Consider the following 16,278-nt stretch of genomic DNA (forward strand, 5'->3'; position numbering starts at 1 on the left):
GCCACTCCAGAACATTCCCTTTGTTGTCTTTAAACCATTTCTGTGTAGCTTTCTCTGGGTGCTTCAGCTCATTGTCTTACTAGGAAATAAATCTTGTCTAAGCTGTAGGTTTGCCATAGGCTGCTGAGAAGCATCCCCGCAACATGATGCTGCTGAAAAGCATTCCCACAGCATGATGCTGCTGAGAACCATCCCCACAGCGTGATGCTGCTGAGAAGCATCCCCACAGCATGATGCTGCTGAGAAGCATCTCCACAACAGGTGTCTTTATGCTAGTAAAATAAGAAGAAAGAAATATCTTAAACTGTAATAATGGTGGCATATAATCTTCAGATTTTTTTGCATAAATTGATGGTTGAATAATTGAAAACCATGCCCATCCCTACCTTTGACCTCTACTTTTGTTGCTGTTGTATCAAACAGCTATCAGTATCTTCTGATGTTTACTGGAGTCATGATGAAATCACGACATCCTCATAGTCCAGAACTTTCTCCTCATTGTCGTCCCTCTGAATCACCGCTCTGACACGCTAAACCTTCACATGTCGATTGTTTACCTCTGGTTTCTACGATGGCTCCTCTCTGTGGCTGTCAATCAAACATCCAGCCAATCAGAGCAGGGCTGTGATAGACTGATCTGTTATGTAATCCTCCCCCCTCTCCGTATCCGTCCCTTCTGTAGTTGGGGGAGAACCTCTGGCCTCCCCTTCATCGAGGCGACCTTCACTAGAGGAAGTCGCGACCCCCCCCGTTTGCCTCTGGTCCCCCTCTTGTTGCCATGGTCACCCTGGCAGAGAGCGCTGCGGGTATAAATAGCCGTCAGCCTCCATCAGTGTTGGGTTTCAGGAGCAGCTGCTCACAGGCGGACAGATGGAGGGACCACAGCTGTCTCACTGTTGGTCCATTTGTCTGTCCGTCAGAGACGGGGGTCTGCAGGGGGGCTGAGGGGGGCTGAGGCCCTGGAGTGTGTGTGTGTGTGTGGGGGGGGGGGGGTTTGGTCTTCTAACTGTATTTGTTTATGACTGTTAAAGTTTAACGTTAGGACTTTCTCTGCATGGCTATGAAAGAGGATGACAGTGATTTAGAGAGGATGTGAGCATACTGACTGATCAGCTAATCAGAAAATCATCATGATATATCAGCTTTAGGATAAATTCTGGTTTATCTGTGCTGGGAGTTTAAAAACACCACTAAAGAGGAGCTTCCTAAAATCTCCCTCAGGAGAAACGATGCATTTATTATCCCGATTTCCTCCTAGAAAGCAGTTTATCCTCACGCCTGTGTTTAATAATCCGTTAACGGTGAAATACCTTCAAAGAGGAGCCTGATGTTAAACTCTCTGACTCCAGAAGCTCCTCTGCTTTTTACCTGATGTGTGTGACAATGAAGCAGACCGAGAGTGTTTGTTGAATTGAATTTAATCCTGTTTGAACCTGAGAATCAAAGACCAATCACAGCAGAGCTTCAGGTGTTCAGACACCTGCGGGGTTTACAAAGAGGAGAAACAAGGCCTCTGCTCTGCTTTATTTACAGACTTTAGTGTCTGAGTCGGTTATGTCACATGCTGCTGCTTTACTTTATTCTAAGGAGAGCTAAAAGCCGTCATTTAGGGATGTTTATGTCTGTCCTCAGCTCTTACGAAGACACCAAAAAGGTGCAACATTTATTTTTAATACTAAAGGAAAGTACTCTGATTTAGGGCTGAACGATTTTTTCCCCCCAATATTTTGATTTGATATGCAGTTATTTGTTTAGTTCCTCATCTCATGTATTTTCCAAAAAACACAAAATTAATCATTCTATATTACAGCCAGCATAATAATAGAATAAGCAAGGGCTGGGCAATTCTGAAAACATATCTAATTGTAGTGATTTTGACTTGTATTGCAACTTGAAGGTGAATTTTAGTTTTGAAGGGAGGGTGATAATTTTTATTTAACTCTCATATTTAGCAAGAAAAATGTTCAAAAATGAAGAAAGGATGATTTTTTCAGTAGACTATTCCAAAAAAATCACACATGAATGATTGCATGATATGTCATGCATAACATCTCTGCTGCAGAGAAGTTTTAAACTGGCATTTTGTCACAAATTTCAGGTCAAAGAAATATTGCTGCTTCGCGATGTGAAAATTGCAGCAGGACATATTGTGATTCAATCAAATTTTTGATTAACTGCCCAGCCCTACTCTGATTTATATACATGTCTCATATCATCTTTCTGTAGTTTTAGACAGATTTTTCTGTCTCGTCTCTGTCCTGCAGTGAAATGGCTCTAATGGACTGTTATTATTCTCTGTGTTTTGATGAACTGTCAACCGTCTGCTGCTGTTTCTCTCCAAACCAGGGTTCTCACTCCACTAGAATTTTAACCTTGGTAAAAATCAGAGTGAGGTTTTCCTGGTTAAATGAATGTAAATAGAATAAATCTACCCTGGTTGTGATTGTGATGTCTGTTCTCCTCGATAACCATGATTCAGTTTCATCTCCGTCTCTCTGTGTTTCTCCAGGCGAGGATAGCGTTCCTGCAGGGTGAGAGGAAAGGTCAGGAGAACCTGAAGAACGACCTGGTTAGAAGAATAAAAATGTTAGAATACGCTTTAAAACAGGAAAGGTGAGACGCTCCTGCTGCTGCTGCTGTGTTTCTTTGAATTGACTGTTTTTAACCTCTTTGAATCCTGATCCGTGGTTTCCTCTGTTTCAGAGCAAAATATCACAAATTAAAATACGGAACAGAGTTAAACCAAGGAGAGATGAAGATGCCAAGCTTTGAATCAGGTAAGGAGAGGCGTAGAAGTGAGAGTCTGAGGCCGCCGTAGTGACGCACTTTCTGGTGACGTCACAAACATTGTTGACTACGGCAACTCCATGTGGACAAACAACAGTGCAGCTGATATTTTAATCATTCATTATAAGCTAGATATTCTTGTTTTAACTTAAAGTGAGTGATGTTTTTGTAAAGTACTTTACTTTTTATCGTAAATTGTGGGGGATTTTTTGTTTTTGTTTTTCTTTTGTTGACAAGCTTCTTCTTTTGTAGGTAAAACTAATATTTTAACTATTTAATAGTAGAAAGATATTTGTAATGAAAATATATAGTTTAATAAAAGTAAAAAAATATATTTTAATGTGTAATTTTCTGCTTTTCAAAACTGAATTATTTGTTTCACTCTCACTTGTTAAACTGTTATTTAAGACACCAATCACAGATCGTCCTTCTGATAAACAGCACAGGCAAACAGCGTGGCCATTTCAGACAGTAAATGTCGCAGAATTTAGATATTTTATTATCGTTTCTCACACCTGCAGGGGGTTGAAAGCAGGTAATTCAGAGGTAAAGAGAACATCAAAGTATAAACAACACTGAAGTTAGCTTTCAACGTTAGCTAGAAAGCTAACAGATTCAGACAGTGGGAGTTTCCAGCCAATAAAAATGTGCTAGTCATCACAGCCAATCACAATGTGCCACCTCATCAGTAGGCGCAGGCCCCCGGACAGATCTGGCACCTACACCGGGTTTTTGCAGGCTGTGAGATGAAATACAAACCTGGATTCTGAAGATTGAAAACTCTTTTAAACTTTGGGCTTCACAGCCTGCCTTTGTCTCCTCTTTCTCCACTAACGTTCTCCTCTTTGGCCTCATGTTGGGACTAAAGACGTCTAACTAGCCGCTCCTCTCAGGGTCTCCTCACACTCTTTCTCATGTTTCTGCTCTTTCAGACACCAAAGACTCCGAGGTCTCTGCTGTTCCTGCCAACAGTCAGCTCACCTGGAAACAAGGGAGACAACTACTCAGACAGTAAGGGCGCTCCCCTCATCGTCATTCTTTCATTTAGCTGTAATATTAAAAGTTAGAGCCATGAAGCACCTGAACCCCTCAGGAAAATGTTTAAATCTAGGAATAATGCTTCCAGAAAGAACTACAAACACCATCAAACATGATGAGATATTTTTAGATTTTTTAGAACTCTTTTTGGTTCTCCATAGTAGAAAATACGGTGAAACTTTGTTATTAGAGAATCAAATCCAGTCTTTGGTTCAACGCTGAGATTTTCTCCAAATGTCTGGTGCGTTCAGGTACCTGCAGGAGGTGGGATACACAGACACCATCCTGGACGTCCGTACTCAGAGAGTCCGGTCTCTCCTCGGCCTGTCGGGGTCCGAGCAGAATGGATCTGTGGAGAACAAGAACCTGCAGCACCTGATCAACGGGACGGAGCGCCGCAAGGACGCCAAAAGGTACAAAAGCACAAATGGAACCCCAGAAGAGTCTGAGACGAGGGTTAAAGCTCGGAGATTTAGCGAGAATCATTACGATACCAGGATGTAAACTCCTGAATGGTATCAGGATCCATTTCATACCCCAGGAACAAAAATACAAGCCCTATGAAACACCTGATTTTGGGGAATGTCTTGTTTTTAACAACCAAACAATCCAGGCTAACCCCGGATACTGTCTAAATATTGTCTAAATTGGTCTGGAGCAGATGTAAAGAGTCCAGTCTCTGTTTGCTGCAGCTTTTGGTTAAGAAGACAGCAGAATATCTGACGCTTACTCATCAAACATTTGGACATCTTTAACGTGTTTGTGCTTCTTTATACAGGAGTCCAGGTGACGTTCTGGAGACGTTTAACTTCCTGGAGAACGCAGAGGACAGCGACGAAGAGGAGGACGAGGAGGGAGACCTGATGGACGACATCACTACAGACAAACACCACAGAGCCAAGAAACACAAAACCAAGGTAGAAACACAGAGACTCGCTCCTATCCTTCCTCTGACTCCTCCTCCTTCTCTTCTTGACGTTTTTCTCCTCTTCCTCCTCCAGGTGGGGAACGAGGGTTTGGCGTCAGAAGACGACGCAGACACGGAGGAGGCTCTGAAGGAGTTTGACTTCCTGGTGACGGCGGAGGACGGAGAGGGAGCAGGCGAGGCTCGGAGCTCTGGAGACGGGACGGAGTGGGGTGAGAGATGTTTCTGTCCTGGACATTGTTGGATAAATGTCAGAATTTTAGTTTTTCTATGTGTTTCAATGCCACCAGACTCCATCAGTGTAAGATGTAATTTCACCACTGACTGCTGGAGTTGTCAGGTTGTTTTCAGGTGATTAATTTGCTAGTGATGTGTTCATTTCACATCTGTAGCTAGTGTCAGCTTTCACACTATTGAAGTAATTTGAGTAAAACAATGGTGGCTTTTATTTTTTGGGGTTTCACTTCCAGTGAATATGTCAGACTAATGGATTCTTTGCAGCCGAGAACTCCTCTGGGGGTCTAGAAGTGATTTCCACGTAGAGAAACTACCAGAAGGCCGTGTTTGAGCTGATTAGGACTAAGACAAATGTTCATAATGTACTTTTTTGTCCTGAAAGTAGTGGAATATTCAGGAAAAAGAAGAAAAAAATTCTCAGAGAAAAGGCAGCAAAGAGGAATTAAAAGTCGTCCGTCTAAAGCCTGGATGAGTGGTGCTACAACACTCCTCTACGGTCCGTTTTTACAAAGTGGTTAGGTCCAGTTCTGTCCTGGTTTAGCTCATTAAGATCTTACCCGTGTTTCCTCAGCTGATGTCCGTCCAGTCTCTCTCGTTGTGACGGTAAATATGTCTGTTTTTAGAGATCCAGATCATGTGGCTCAGCTCAGTAGAGCTGGTTTCTCTTCATCTGGTTTCAGTTTCTTTGAAATGTGGATTAAATAAGGACTATTTCTGCCGCCAATCTGTAACTCATTTTTTGCTACTTCTCACCCATGTTTGCCCATTTTTGCCCTTTTTTGCTACTTTTTCCCCCGATTTTTGCTACTTTTCCCTGTTTGCCCCTTTTTGCCAAATTTTGCCACTTCTCACCTAATTAAGATGCCTTTTGCAATTAAATGCCACTTTTTGCCTTCTATCCTACCTTTTTTTCTGATTTTTGCCACTTTGACAAATTTTTTCCACCATTAACTATTTCTTTGATCACTTCCCACCCATTTTTGCCATATTCTGCATTTTTTTGCCACTTTTCTCCCAGTGTTTTCCGCTTTTTTTTTTTTTTTTTTTTACCACTTTTGCCATCTTTAACTTTTTTTAATTGCCACTTTTCACCACTTAGATTGTGGCTCTTGCAAATGTATTTTTCAACACTTTGGCTCTTTGGTTGAGCAGGGTTCAGTAACACTGGTTTAGACAAAGTATTAAGGCCTTAACTGATGAAAAGCACTAAGCATTAGCTAAGGCTGCTTTCACATTAGGGGCCCGGTCCAGGATCTGAGTGCACTTGAGCCCAAAGTCCGGTTCGTTTTGGTAGTGTGAATGCAAACGAACCGCGTCTGGGCACCGGGCCCGGGCCCACATGGAGAGGTGATCTTGGGCTTGGTTCAAGTGGACTCTGGATACAGGACAGAGCGCCGTATCAGCTTTATGACGTCATCATAAAAACTAAACTTTCCGCAGCACGGCAGTTTGTTCACATTTTTCCTCAATAAAGGGCGGAAATCATCAGAATCCAGTCAATAAACGGTCTGTTGTGCCTCATCTTACAGATGAACACTAGTTGGAGTCAGTGAGAGGAGGAGCAAAGGCAATAAAAGTCTCCTGTCACCTCAAAAACCACTGTTTCTGCGCCACGCGAGCCCCTTTAATCCTCTGAGCTGTAGCAGATGTGCCGATATGAAGAGAGAAGTTGCTGGCATCTTAAAAGTGATTTTAGTCATCCATTGCTGCAGGTTGGACTTCTTGCCAGGTCAAAACAAAAACAATCTTTGCTCAGGTCATGACCCCAGTGGTTGCCATGGTAGCTTCGTCCTCTCTCTCCTCCTTGGCAGGGTTATAAACCAGCTACATGCATACCCCCACCTGCTGTTCCAGACCGAGTACATACCCAAGTGGGCCCGGGCATGGATCAGTGTGACTAGTGTGAAAGCAAGCCAGCGGGGGGAAGGGGAGGGGTGGAATCGCGCCGCGGCGCAGTTGGAAACAGCTGGGCCTAATGTGAAAGCGCCCTGACTAACTAGTTATTCTGGTGCCTACTTTAGATGTTGTTGCAAAAAAATGAAAGCTTTTTGCCAAAGCAGTTTTAACTTGAGGAATCTCCTACCTAGCTCTGAGTCAGCCTGACCCTAAACACACCACAGAGGGCCTGGTTATAATTTACTACAGGTAATTTTCTATGAACGGGTCAGTTATTTGTTTAGAAAATAATTTAAAAGCCTTTTTTCTCTCTTCAGCGGAGCCTCTTCCGTTTCCCCCTGGCGGTGGGAAGTCCTTCCTGTTGGGGGGGTCAGACGATGTGCTGGAGAGCGTTCTGGGTTTAGGCGACCTCGCTGACCTCACCGTCACCAACGACGAGACAGACTACAGCTATGACGTAAGACGCAGACCAGACCACCTCCAAACACAGACCTCTATTAGCACGTTGACTCATGTTTTACTGTTTGTCCACCCCAGCTGCCGTCCAATAAGGAGTCTTCCTTCAGGAAGACGTGGAACCCAAAGTACACGCTGCGGAGCCACTTTGACGGCGTGCGAGCGCTGGCTTTCCACCCCGTCGAGCCCTGCCTGGTCACCGTGTCCGAGGATCACACCCTCAAACTGTGGAACCTCACCAAGACCGTCCCTGCCAAAAAGTATGACCCAGATCTCGTCTGAGTCGAGTTTTTATCACGGGTTTCTACCTTTAAGTATAATCTTTGTTTTATAACAGGTTATTTGATCAGGATCTTTGGTGTTTGGCTGATTCTGTGCCGCTAGTGCTCCTGGATTCTCTCTGCTACGGAGGAAAATCCCTCTCCCTCTTTCTCTGACAGAGCTGTCAGTATTTACATCTCATTTTCTCCTCACAGCAGTTTTCCTGACACTATTCATCCAAACTTCAAACACAGGCAGCAGCGTCCCGCTCTTAATCCTCGCTCTGAACTCTTCTCAGGATTTACCGCCGTGCTCTTTATCACCACAGAGCTCAGCCCATGATGATGATGATGATGATGTGTTCAGGAGCAATCTGAATATCTGATTTTTCTGTCTTTGTTTTGCAGAAGTGCCTCCTTTGACGTGGAGCCCATCTACACATTCAGAGCCCATGTGTACGTACTCAGACACTCAGAAATCATAAATCTAATCTGACATGAGTCAGGACCCATTTCTTCATAAAGACCCACAGATGGTTTCTATCACCTCAGAACTAGTCCTGTAGAACTCCTCTGTTCAGCCCCCTGTCTCTGTTTTATCTCTGTAGCGGTCCCGTGTTGTCGTTGGCGATGACCTCCAGTGGTGAGCAGTGTTTCAGCGGCGGCATCGACTCAACCATCCAGTGGTGGAACATCCCGAGCTCCAACGTGGACCCCTACGACACCTACGGTACACAGTCAGAACTCTGTACTTAGCTCTGACTCCTCAGCCTTCAGGAATTTAAAAATCTCCCCAACCTCCTCTAAAGTCCAGACCCCGGTCTAAAATGGCCCACATTCAAAAAAACACACATACAGTGTTAAGCAATTAATTCATAGAAGCGTGAATCTGAATATGAGGGTGCATCAAGGTTTAAGCTATAAAGGAAGCTTTAGGAAAATCTCCTGTAACTGGATCAATAATCAACCCTGCTCGCTCCTCTTTTCCTTATCCAATCAGATCCCAGCGTCCTGGCGGGGTCATGGTCAGGTCACACAGACGCCGTGTGGGGATTGGCCTACAGTGGCATCAAGAACCGCCTCCTCTCCTGCTCTGCCGACGGGACGGTCAAACTGTGGAACCCGACGGAGAAGAACCCCTGCATCAGCACTTTCAACACAAACAAAGGTGAGGATGCTGGGAGCATGGCGCCCTCTGGTGGACGTTAACGGGACTCCTGGTGACCTTATTCCTTCATGTTTCAGAGCACGGCGTCCCCACGTCTGTGGACTTCAATGGTTGTGACCCCGCCCACATGGTGGCGTCGTTTAACACAGGAGACGTGGTGGTTTACGACCTGGAGACATCCCAGAATGCACTGGTGCTAAAGGGGCAGGGAGAAGGCAGTAAGTCTCACTCTGATGGTTTTGACAGCGAGTGTTTAACCTGTGCTAAAAGTCTCTCGTCTGTTCTTCCTCTCCTCGCCGTCTCAGCCCTCCCTGGGTCGAATCATATCAATAAGGTGGTTTCTCATCCCACGCTGCCGGTCACCATCACCGCTCACGAAGACCGACACATCAAATTCTACGATAACAAGTCAGGTGAGCCGCCGGTCTTTGTCTGAGCCGGTCTAGCAGATCTGACCTCCTCTCTGACTTTAACTCAGACTAATCCTCACAGCCTTTGTTTCTCTGACTCTGTCAGTCCCTCATTTATTGATTCATCATGAACTCAACAATAAATCCACTCATAGAAACAGGATCTGTATCTGTCAACTCTGGTTCCCTCAGACTGTCTCCAGGCTTCTCACCCAGGAATATTCACTAAGAGTTAAAGTATTTTAGTTTTCTTCATCTGCAGAGGACCCTCTCTGAGACTGACCCTCATCTCTGTGTTGATGTTTGCAGGTAAAGTGATCCACGCCATGGTGGCTCACCTGGACGCCGTCACCAGTCTGGCTGTGGATCCTAACGGGATCTACCTGATGTCAGGAAGTGAGTCTCTTTAACCAACAAGGATGAGAGATTGTCAATATTACTACCATCACTTCAACTCCTCCTCTTCCTCCTCTTCCTCCTCCTATGTCTCCGTTAACTCCCTTCCTTCTTCTGCTTCTTGTCTTTCATTTTCTCTCTCTATTTAACTTTTCTTTTTCCTTCTTAACCCTTTCTTCTTTGTTCTCTCCTGTGTTGTTTGTCTCCTCATCTTATTTCTCCTCCACCTCCTCCTCCTCCTCTTCCTCCTGTGGCCCCCCTTTTCCTGGTTTTTACCTCTACTGACTTTTGTCCTTTCCCGTGTCTTCTATCTGCTGTTCTTCCTCGCTAAAAATACCTTTTCTTTCTCTTTTGCTTTCTCATCGTCTCCTTCTTCCTCTCATTTTTCTTTTCAATATCTTCGTCTTTTGTCTCCTCCTCTCATTCATTGTCATCTCCTCTTTTCCTCCCTTAACTCCACGTCCCCTGTTTCCTTTTCTAATCCTCCTCTTCCTCTTCCTCCTCCTTCTCTTCTTCCTCCTCCTCCTCCTCTTTCTCTTCCTTCTCTTCCTCATCCCCCTCCTCCTCCTCTTTCTCTTCCACCTCCTTCTCTTCCTCCTCCTCCTCTTCCTCCTTTTCCTCCTCCTCTCCCTCCTCCTCCTTCTCCTCCTCCTCATTCTCTTCCTCCTGGTTCTCTTTCTCCTCCTCCTCTTCCTGGATCTCTTTCTCCTCCTCCTCTCCCTCCTCCTCCTCATCCTCTCCTCCTCTTCCTTCTCCTTTTCCTCCTCTTCCTCCTCCTCTCCCTCCTCTTCCTCTCCCTCTCCTTCTCCTCCTCTCCCTCCTCCTCCTCCTCCACTTCCTCCTCTTCCTCTACTCTTCCTCTCTTCCTCCTACTCCTCCCCTTTCTCTTTCTCTTCCTCTCCCTCTCCTTCTCCTCCTCTCCCTCCTCCTCCACTTCCTCCTCTTCCTCTACTCTTCCTCTCCTCCTCCTACTCCTCCCCTTTCTCTTCCTCCACCCCCTCCTCCTCCTCCTCAGGTCACGACTGCTCCCTGCGTCTGTGGAACCTGGACAGTAAAACGTGCGTCCAGGAGATCACGGCTCACAGGAAGAAGAGCGAGGAGGCGATCTACGACGTGGCCTTCCACCCTTCCAAGGCCTACATCGCCTCAGCCGGAGCCGACGCCCTCGCCAGGGTCTACGTGTAGACGAGGAAGAGGAGGAGGAGGAGGACGGCTGGGCGAGAGACATGGACAAAGAGATAGACGGGCTGGTCTGTGACAGTATTCAGGTCTGTTTAGATCTCTGAACACGGAGTAACGCTGACGAGGAACGACTGAACCACACCCACTCTGACTGAAGACACTGATCAGCAGATGCCGCTCTGATGACACTACATGAAGCCCCGCCCCCTCTCTCCCCTCACTACACAAGTTAACACTAGTCTGATGTCCTGACTGCAGACAGGAGGCGCTGTTAGAGGAGAAATCTCCGTAAACAGGCTGCTTTAGCTCCTCTCTTCAGATGTTCACGGCGGTTCAGGTTCAGGTTAGACCGTTTCAGTTCCTTAGTGAGTCAGACGGTGTGGTTTAACTCATCTCTGCAGGTTTTTACTCTAATCAGGAACAAATCATGCAGAAACGACGCCCCAAAGTCTGGCTGGCTTTAGGCCACAGATAAACCTGCTGCTAACTCGTCGTCTGGCTGCATCATCGGCTTTTTATGAATGTTCCTCGCTGTATGTGATGTGTGCTTCTGGAGGAATCCTCTACAGGAGAGAATGAGAGTTCAGGCTGAAAACAACGACCAGATCTGAACCACAGAGCGAGTCTTTGTCTGCTCTGATGTTTGCTGGTGTGAACTAAGACGACGGTAGAACTCCAGTAGAGTTTGATCTCTGAAAGTATTAGAATTAATGTTGGATTTGCTGAGTCTAACTCATGTTTCTTTGAGGCGCTTGGCTTTTCTTAGAAGTGGGCGGGGGCTTCAGGTAAAAGGTTGGTCACCGCTGTCCTGCAGGAAGCTCTCAGTGCCAGCAGTTCACCGTTATTTATTATAGCTTTAAGAGAATTAAGACAGCATGGCAGCAGGATTTCCTGGAGCGACAGCGGCGTATCGTGGATATTAGAGAACTGATCACTATTTCTGATGACAGCAGGATTTAGCCGGTTAATTCATCTCTGATTCTCCTAACCCCCCTACAGCAGAAAGCCCGTAGTCCTGACGATCAGAGAAATACCTCATGGAGAAAGTTTGTCTATCAGTGATTACTGCAGATTGACTTCAGTCAAACTGATAGAGCGTTCCCGGTGGCTCATGGGAGTTGAAACATCTTTATTGGTGCTTGAGGATCAGTCTGAGAGTGGTGGTGTTTCTGTTAAATGTTGATCTTTTCTGATGGCTGCTGATGGAAGCGTCAGAGAACCTGAGAGAGAACCGCTGTCAGCATCAGGAGGGAGATTTCTCCTCTAAAACGTCTGGAGAGATGAGCTGCTTCGACCGAGAAACAGAAGCTCGGAGGATTTAACCCCGCGTGATTTTAGATTTTAATCTTCAGAAATCTGATTTCAGCGTGTTTAGAGCGTTAAAGGGTTAAACTATGTGGCGGTTAAGGAAACTGACCACGCTGGGTTAAAACTCCTGTTTCTGTTTGTCTCTGAGCTGATTGGATCTTTCACAGCAGCCTCTGAGGATTGGGCCATTCACCACCACCTCAGCCCCCGGCGGGCCAATCAGAGCCCGGCGTTGAAGCGAAGGATGGGGGCATTTAGCGTTACTGTAGTTCCACATGGACGTTTTCTGTTTGTGTAAAATAAATCTAGTTTTTATAATCGTTTTTATAAACGTGGAGACGTCTAGAGGAGGATCCCAGTCCCTCATTCCCGTCCAGTCTCGCCATCGTGACACTCACAGGCCACGCCCATGTACTTCCTGTGTCCACGTCTTCATCAAACACTTCAGGATGGAGTCTCGCTCCTGTGAGGAACTCTGGTTTTTGGATCTCAGTGAGGATTTACTGACAGAAACATTAAAGAGAGCGAGGAGCTGAGGAGGAGGAGGAGGAGGCTGCTGACGCGCTCTGATTGGACGTTTGTCTTTCTGTCGGCTGATGCTGGAGTTTCAAAGTTTAATACGGTTCTAGAAAAACCAGGGGAAATTGTTTTAAAGTTCACACAGACATTTAGAGCTCTGAGGTACGGAACGTTCAGGAACAACTGTCGCCAACATTCACATCTGCTCCCTAGATTCAGTCATTCAAACCAAAATTTACCTGTAAATAGACGCAGCTCTTATTGTTGCTGTAGAACCAAACAGGAATCATTTCATCAGATTTTTACTAGAATCAAGTAAAAGTTTAAAATTCCTGATCAAGTTTTAATTTTTCTTATTTAAGTGAAAACAAGTTTCTGGTTTTGAAATTCTGTTTGGTTTTTAAGTTGAATTTATTTGTAAAGCTCATTTAAAAACGGCTCAAAGTTTGGTAAGGCAAGACAAGTTTATTTGTTTAGCACATTTCAGCAACAAGGCAATTCAAAGTGCTTCACACAGAACATTAAAATACAATGACAAATGGAAAAAGACGATAATTTTAAACAGCAAGTAAAACCCACAAAAGATAAAAACACAGATATTAAAGTAAAAGTTACAGTGCAGAGTTGTAGTTGAAATAGAAAGGTAAAACTGGTAAAACCAGTAAATGGAAATAATTTCCCATAAAAGCCAACTGTGGAAATCCTCAGATCGAATCAGAACGCTGGAGAGCAACCAAGGCTGAAGATAAAAATGAAAATCAAAGACTTTGTTAACTGTAGAGAATCAATAAAGTTCAATAAAGAAGGAAATGATTAGCGTTCTGATTTATCAGACGCATGTCTGACATCAGGGATTAGTAATGATCTTCAAATTCTCCAACAGCCTTTAATTTAGTAAAAAAATCAAAGATTGTTCACATCTAGAGTCTGTAAATGTATGTTAATTATCAATCAGTCTGTTTAACTCAACACTACCAATGGAAACAGACCGTTAGATAATTCAGTGTGAAGTAAAGCCAAACCTATGACAGCTTGTCAGCGCCACAGTTAAAAAATAGAGAATCCGTTAATTTTGAGAAAACATTTTCATGTTTAAAAAGTCAAAAATTAATAATGGAAAAAAAATCCAAATATTTCAGTGTAAAGATTCCTGAGTTTATGAGAATAAACTTAATTTTTCAGTATAAAAGTCAAAAATTTTAAAAACTAGAATGAGAAGGCAGGAACGTCTGCACTAAGAAACCAAACTTTCATTAACTGAAGAAAAAAGAACTGGATATTTTCATCAAAATTATCAAATAAATGATCAGTTTAACTTTGTAGGGAAATATGGTTACTCTAAATTAGTGCAGTGTAAAGCTAAATGTATTTGGTCCATTTCTATAAAGGTTAAAAAAAGGATCAGTTGGTTTTAAAAATTAAAATAAAATACATTTTTTGAGATACTAAAATCATGAATTTATGAGAAAAAAATGAACTCAAACATTCTTTATTTGATTAATGAATATTTATGACTATAAACTTCAAAATTTCTGAGTTTAGATTGAAAATTTAGGAATTTTTCAACTTGAAAATTTCAAGTTTTTTTGGAAAATGTTTTAATATTCAGACTCAGACATTCTGAGAAGTTATAAACGTGAGTTTAGAAAGTAAAAATATTAGGCTTTTTAAAACCCCAGTATGTTTTTTGGGGGACTTTTTAAATTAAAAAATTCTGAGTTTGTTTTCTTAAAATTAAAATCTTAAAAATGTGAAATTTTTGGTTTATCAAGTGAAAATGTAGGAAAATTTTAAAATTCCAAAATTCTGAGTTTGGTTTCTAAAAAAAAAAAAAAAAAAGAAAACTGACGCCACTGAAATGTTTCAAGTTTGGTTTCTCATGAATGTGTGACTCAGACAAAAGTTTTTCCCATTAAATTGACAGATATTTTTTAAAGCTAATACACCTTCATGTGTTAGCCTGTTAATGGTTATTTTCATTATGTGTTAGCATCAAGCTAACAAACTCACCTTAGGAATTAAAATTTCTTTGAATAGTCTCTTTCTTTCTTTGAAAGAGTTATCATCCTTGAGCTGCACACCCTTTAGAAATAACCATCCTCCTCAGCCATTCATTCAGAGCAGCAAACCTCCAGATTCTCGTGGCGGCGGCGGCCCTCTAAGCTCCTCCTCCTCACCCTCGCCCTCCTCGTCGTATCACTGTGTGAGTTTCTCTTCACTTCATTTGACTTTTCTTCATCACAGCCTCAACAAGCAGAAGTTCAACTTATTTTTATCTTTAAATGTGTTTTTAGTCTCTTCGAGCTCCAGGAGAAACTGTCCAATCAGACGCCTCCTGGGGCGGGTTTTATAGAACGAAGCTGCCAGCTGATTGGCCGACCATCCCGACCTGCTCTTTGTTTGTTTGTATTAATTTAATTTTTTAACTGAAGGGATCTGTAGAGGTGAGCGGCTCCTGATCGATCACAGCAGACAAAAAAACCCAACAAAGTTTATTTTTCTTTCACTCGCTCCGACTCTCCGTGTAACTAAAGACTTTCTGTTTGTGTAATGCATGATTAATAAAAGTATTTTTTCTAGTCTTCCAAAAAATGGAAAAAAAAAGTTCTGATCAGTTTGCGAGTTTTGATGAGTTTTGTAAGTTTTTTTCTTTTTTTTGATTTACAAACTATGAAACAGCAGATTTTAAAGATTGTACCACATAGCAGATACAGCTGTATATAAAATGTCTATAATAACTATTAAATGGTGTACCTGTACGGACGCTGCTGGTTGGCTCCTTATTCCCTCCACACAAACAAAAGCACAGTTACTGACGCATGTTTGACTGAAGGAAGGAACTTATCTACGAATGGAGGTAAGTGTGAGTTCTGTGTGCATGTATGTGAACATATGTATGTATGAATGAACATATATATGTATGAATGAACATATATATGTATGAATGAACATATATGTATGAATGTGCGTGTGTAAGTGCATGTATTTATGAAGTTAGGAATAAATATGTAGGCATAAATATACAAAAGAACATGTAAGTAAACGTGTGTATGAATGTGTTAATCTATGCGTGTATATTTAGTGTGTTTACATGCATTTATGTTTGGATATGAAGGTGTTTATGCATGAATGTATAGATGAATGTAAGTATGTATGAAAGTAATGATTATGAATGTTTGCATGCATGAAATACACATATGTTTATAACTTAGACATTCATTAATACATACAAACATACATATGTAATGTATAAACACATTATTCATGCAGTCATTCATAGCATACATATTTATGCATGTATGTTTCTGTATATTAATGTTAAATAATGATATTTGTAGAATTATTGCTGCTAAATTCAGACTTTTTTTCTTCTCTTTCTGCTCCAGGACTTGTTGATTGCAGTCTGGACTGTAGGTGGCACCAAATCTCTATTTTTTTATCTTCATTTCCCAAACAGATGCTTGGACAGAGAGTAAAAAGACGTAACTTTTATTGAGACACAAAGAAAACAGGTAATAAATACATAAATGGACAGATCATCATTTCACAACAGAACAGAGAAAATTTAAATTTACACAGAGGAAAAAAGTTTAAGACTCCGTCCTTTAACTCTGTCTTTGTTGATATTTTACAAACATTTCCTTCATCCTGATAAAAGAGATAAAAATGAGCAGTAGAAACAGAAATAGAAAGGTT

The 16,278-nt window shown here is 42.7% G+C and overlaps 1 protein-coding gene across 1 annotated transcript in view; it reads left to right on the top strand.

The window, feature by feature from the left end:
* The window catches only part of strn3 (striatin, calmodulin binding protein 3), a 35,774-nt gene extending 20,428 nt beyond the window's left edge, over positions 1–15,346 (top strand). The window contains exons 2-16 of the mRNA XM_041812886.1: positions 2,510–2,613; positions 2,704–2,777; positions 3,720–3,798; positions 4,077–4,238; positions 4,604–4,742; positions 4,827–4,962; positions 7,201–7,340; positions 7,421–7,599; positions 8,008–8,055; positions 8,208–8,329; positions 8,600–8,767; positions 8,845–8,985; positions 9,073–9,180; positions 9,487–9,573; positions 10,589–15,346. Of these exons, the coding sequence (XP_041668820.1) occupies positions 2,510–2,613; positions 2,704–2,777; positions 3,720–3,798; positions 4,077–4,238; positions 4,604–4,742; positions 4,827–4,962; positions 7,201–7,340; positions 7,421–7,599; positions 8,008–8,055; positions 8,208–8,329; positions 8,600–8,767; positions 8,845–8,985; positions 9,073–9,180; positions 9,487–9,573; positions 10,589–10,758 (1,857 nt within the window). The 3' untranslated portion in view covers positions 10,759–15,346. The remainder of the gene's footprint in view (positions 1–2,509; positions 2,614–2,703; positions 2,778–3,719; positions 3,799–4,076; positions 4,239–4,603; positions 4,743–4,826; positions 4,963–7,200; positions 7,341–7,420; positions 7,600–8,007; positions 8,056–8,207; positions 8,330–8,599; positions 8,768–8,844; positions 8,986–9,072; positions 9,181–9,486; positions 9,574–10,588) is intronic.
* The last annotated feature ends 932 nt before the right edge of the window (positions 15,347–16,278 follow it).

The sequence above is a fragment of the Cheilinus undulatus genome, linkage group 18 (assembly GCF_018320785.1).
Source record: "Cheilinus undulatus linkage group 18, ASM1832078v1, whole genome shotgun sequence".
In the NCBI taxonomy this organism is placed as follows: domain Eukaryota; kingdom Metazoa; phylum Chordata; class Actinopteri; order Labriformes; family Labridae; genus Cheilinus; species Cheilinus undulatus.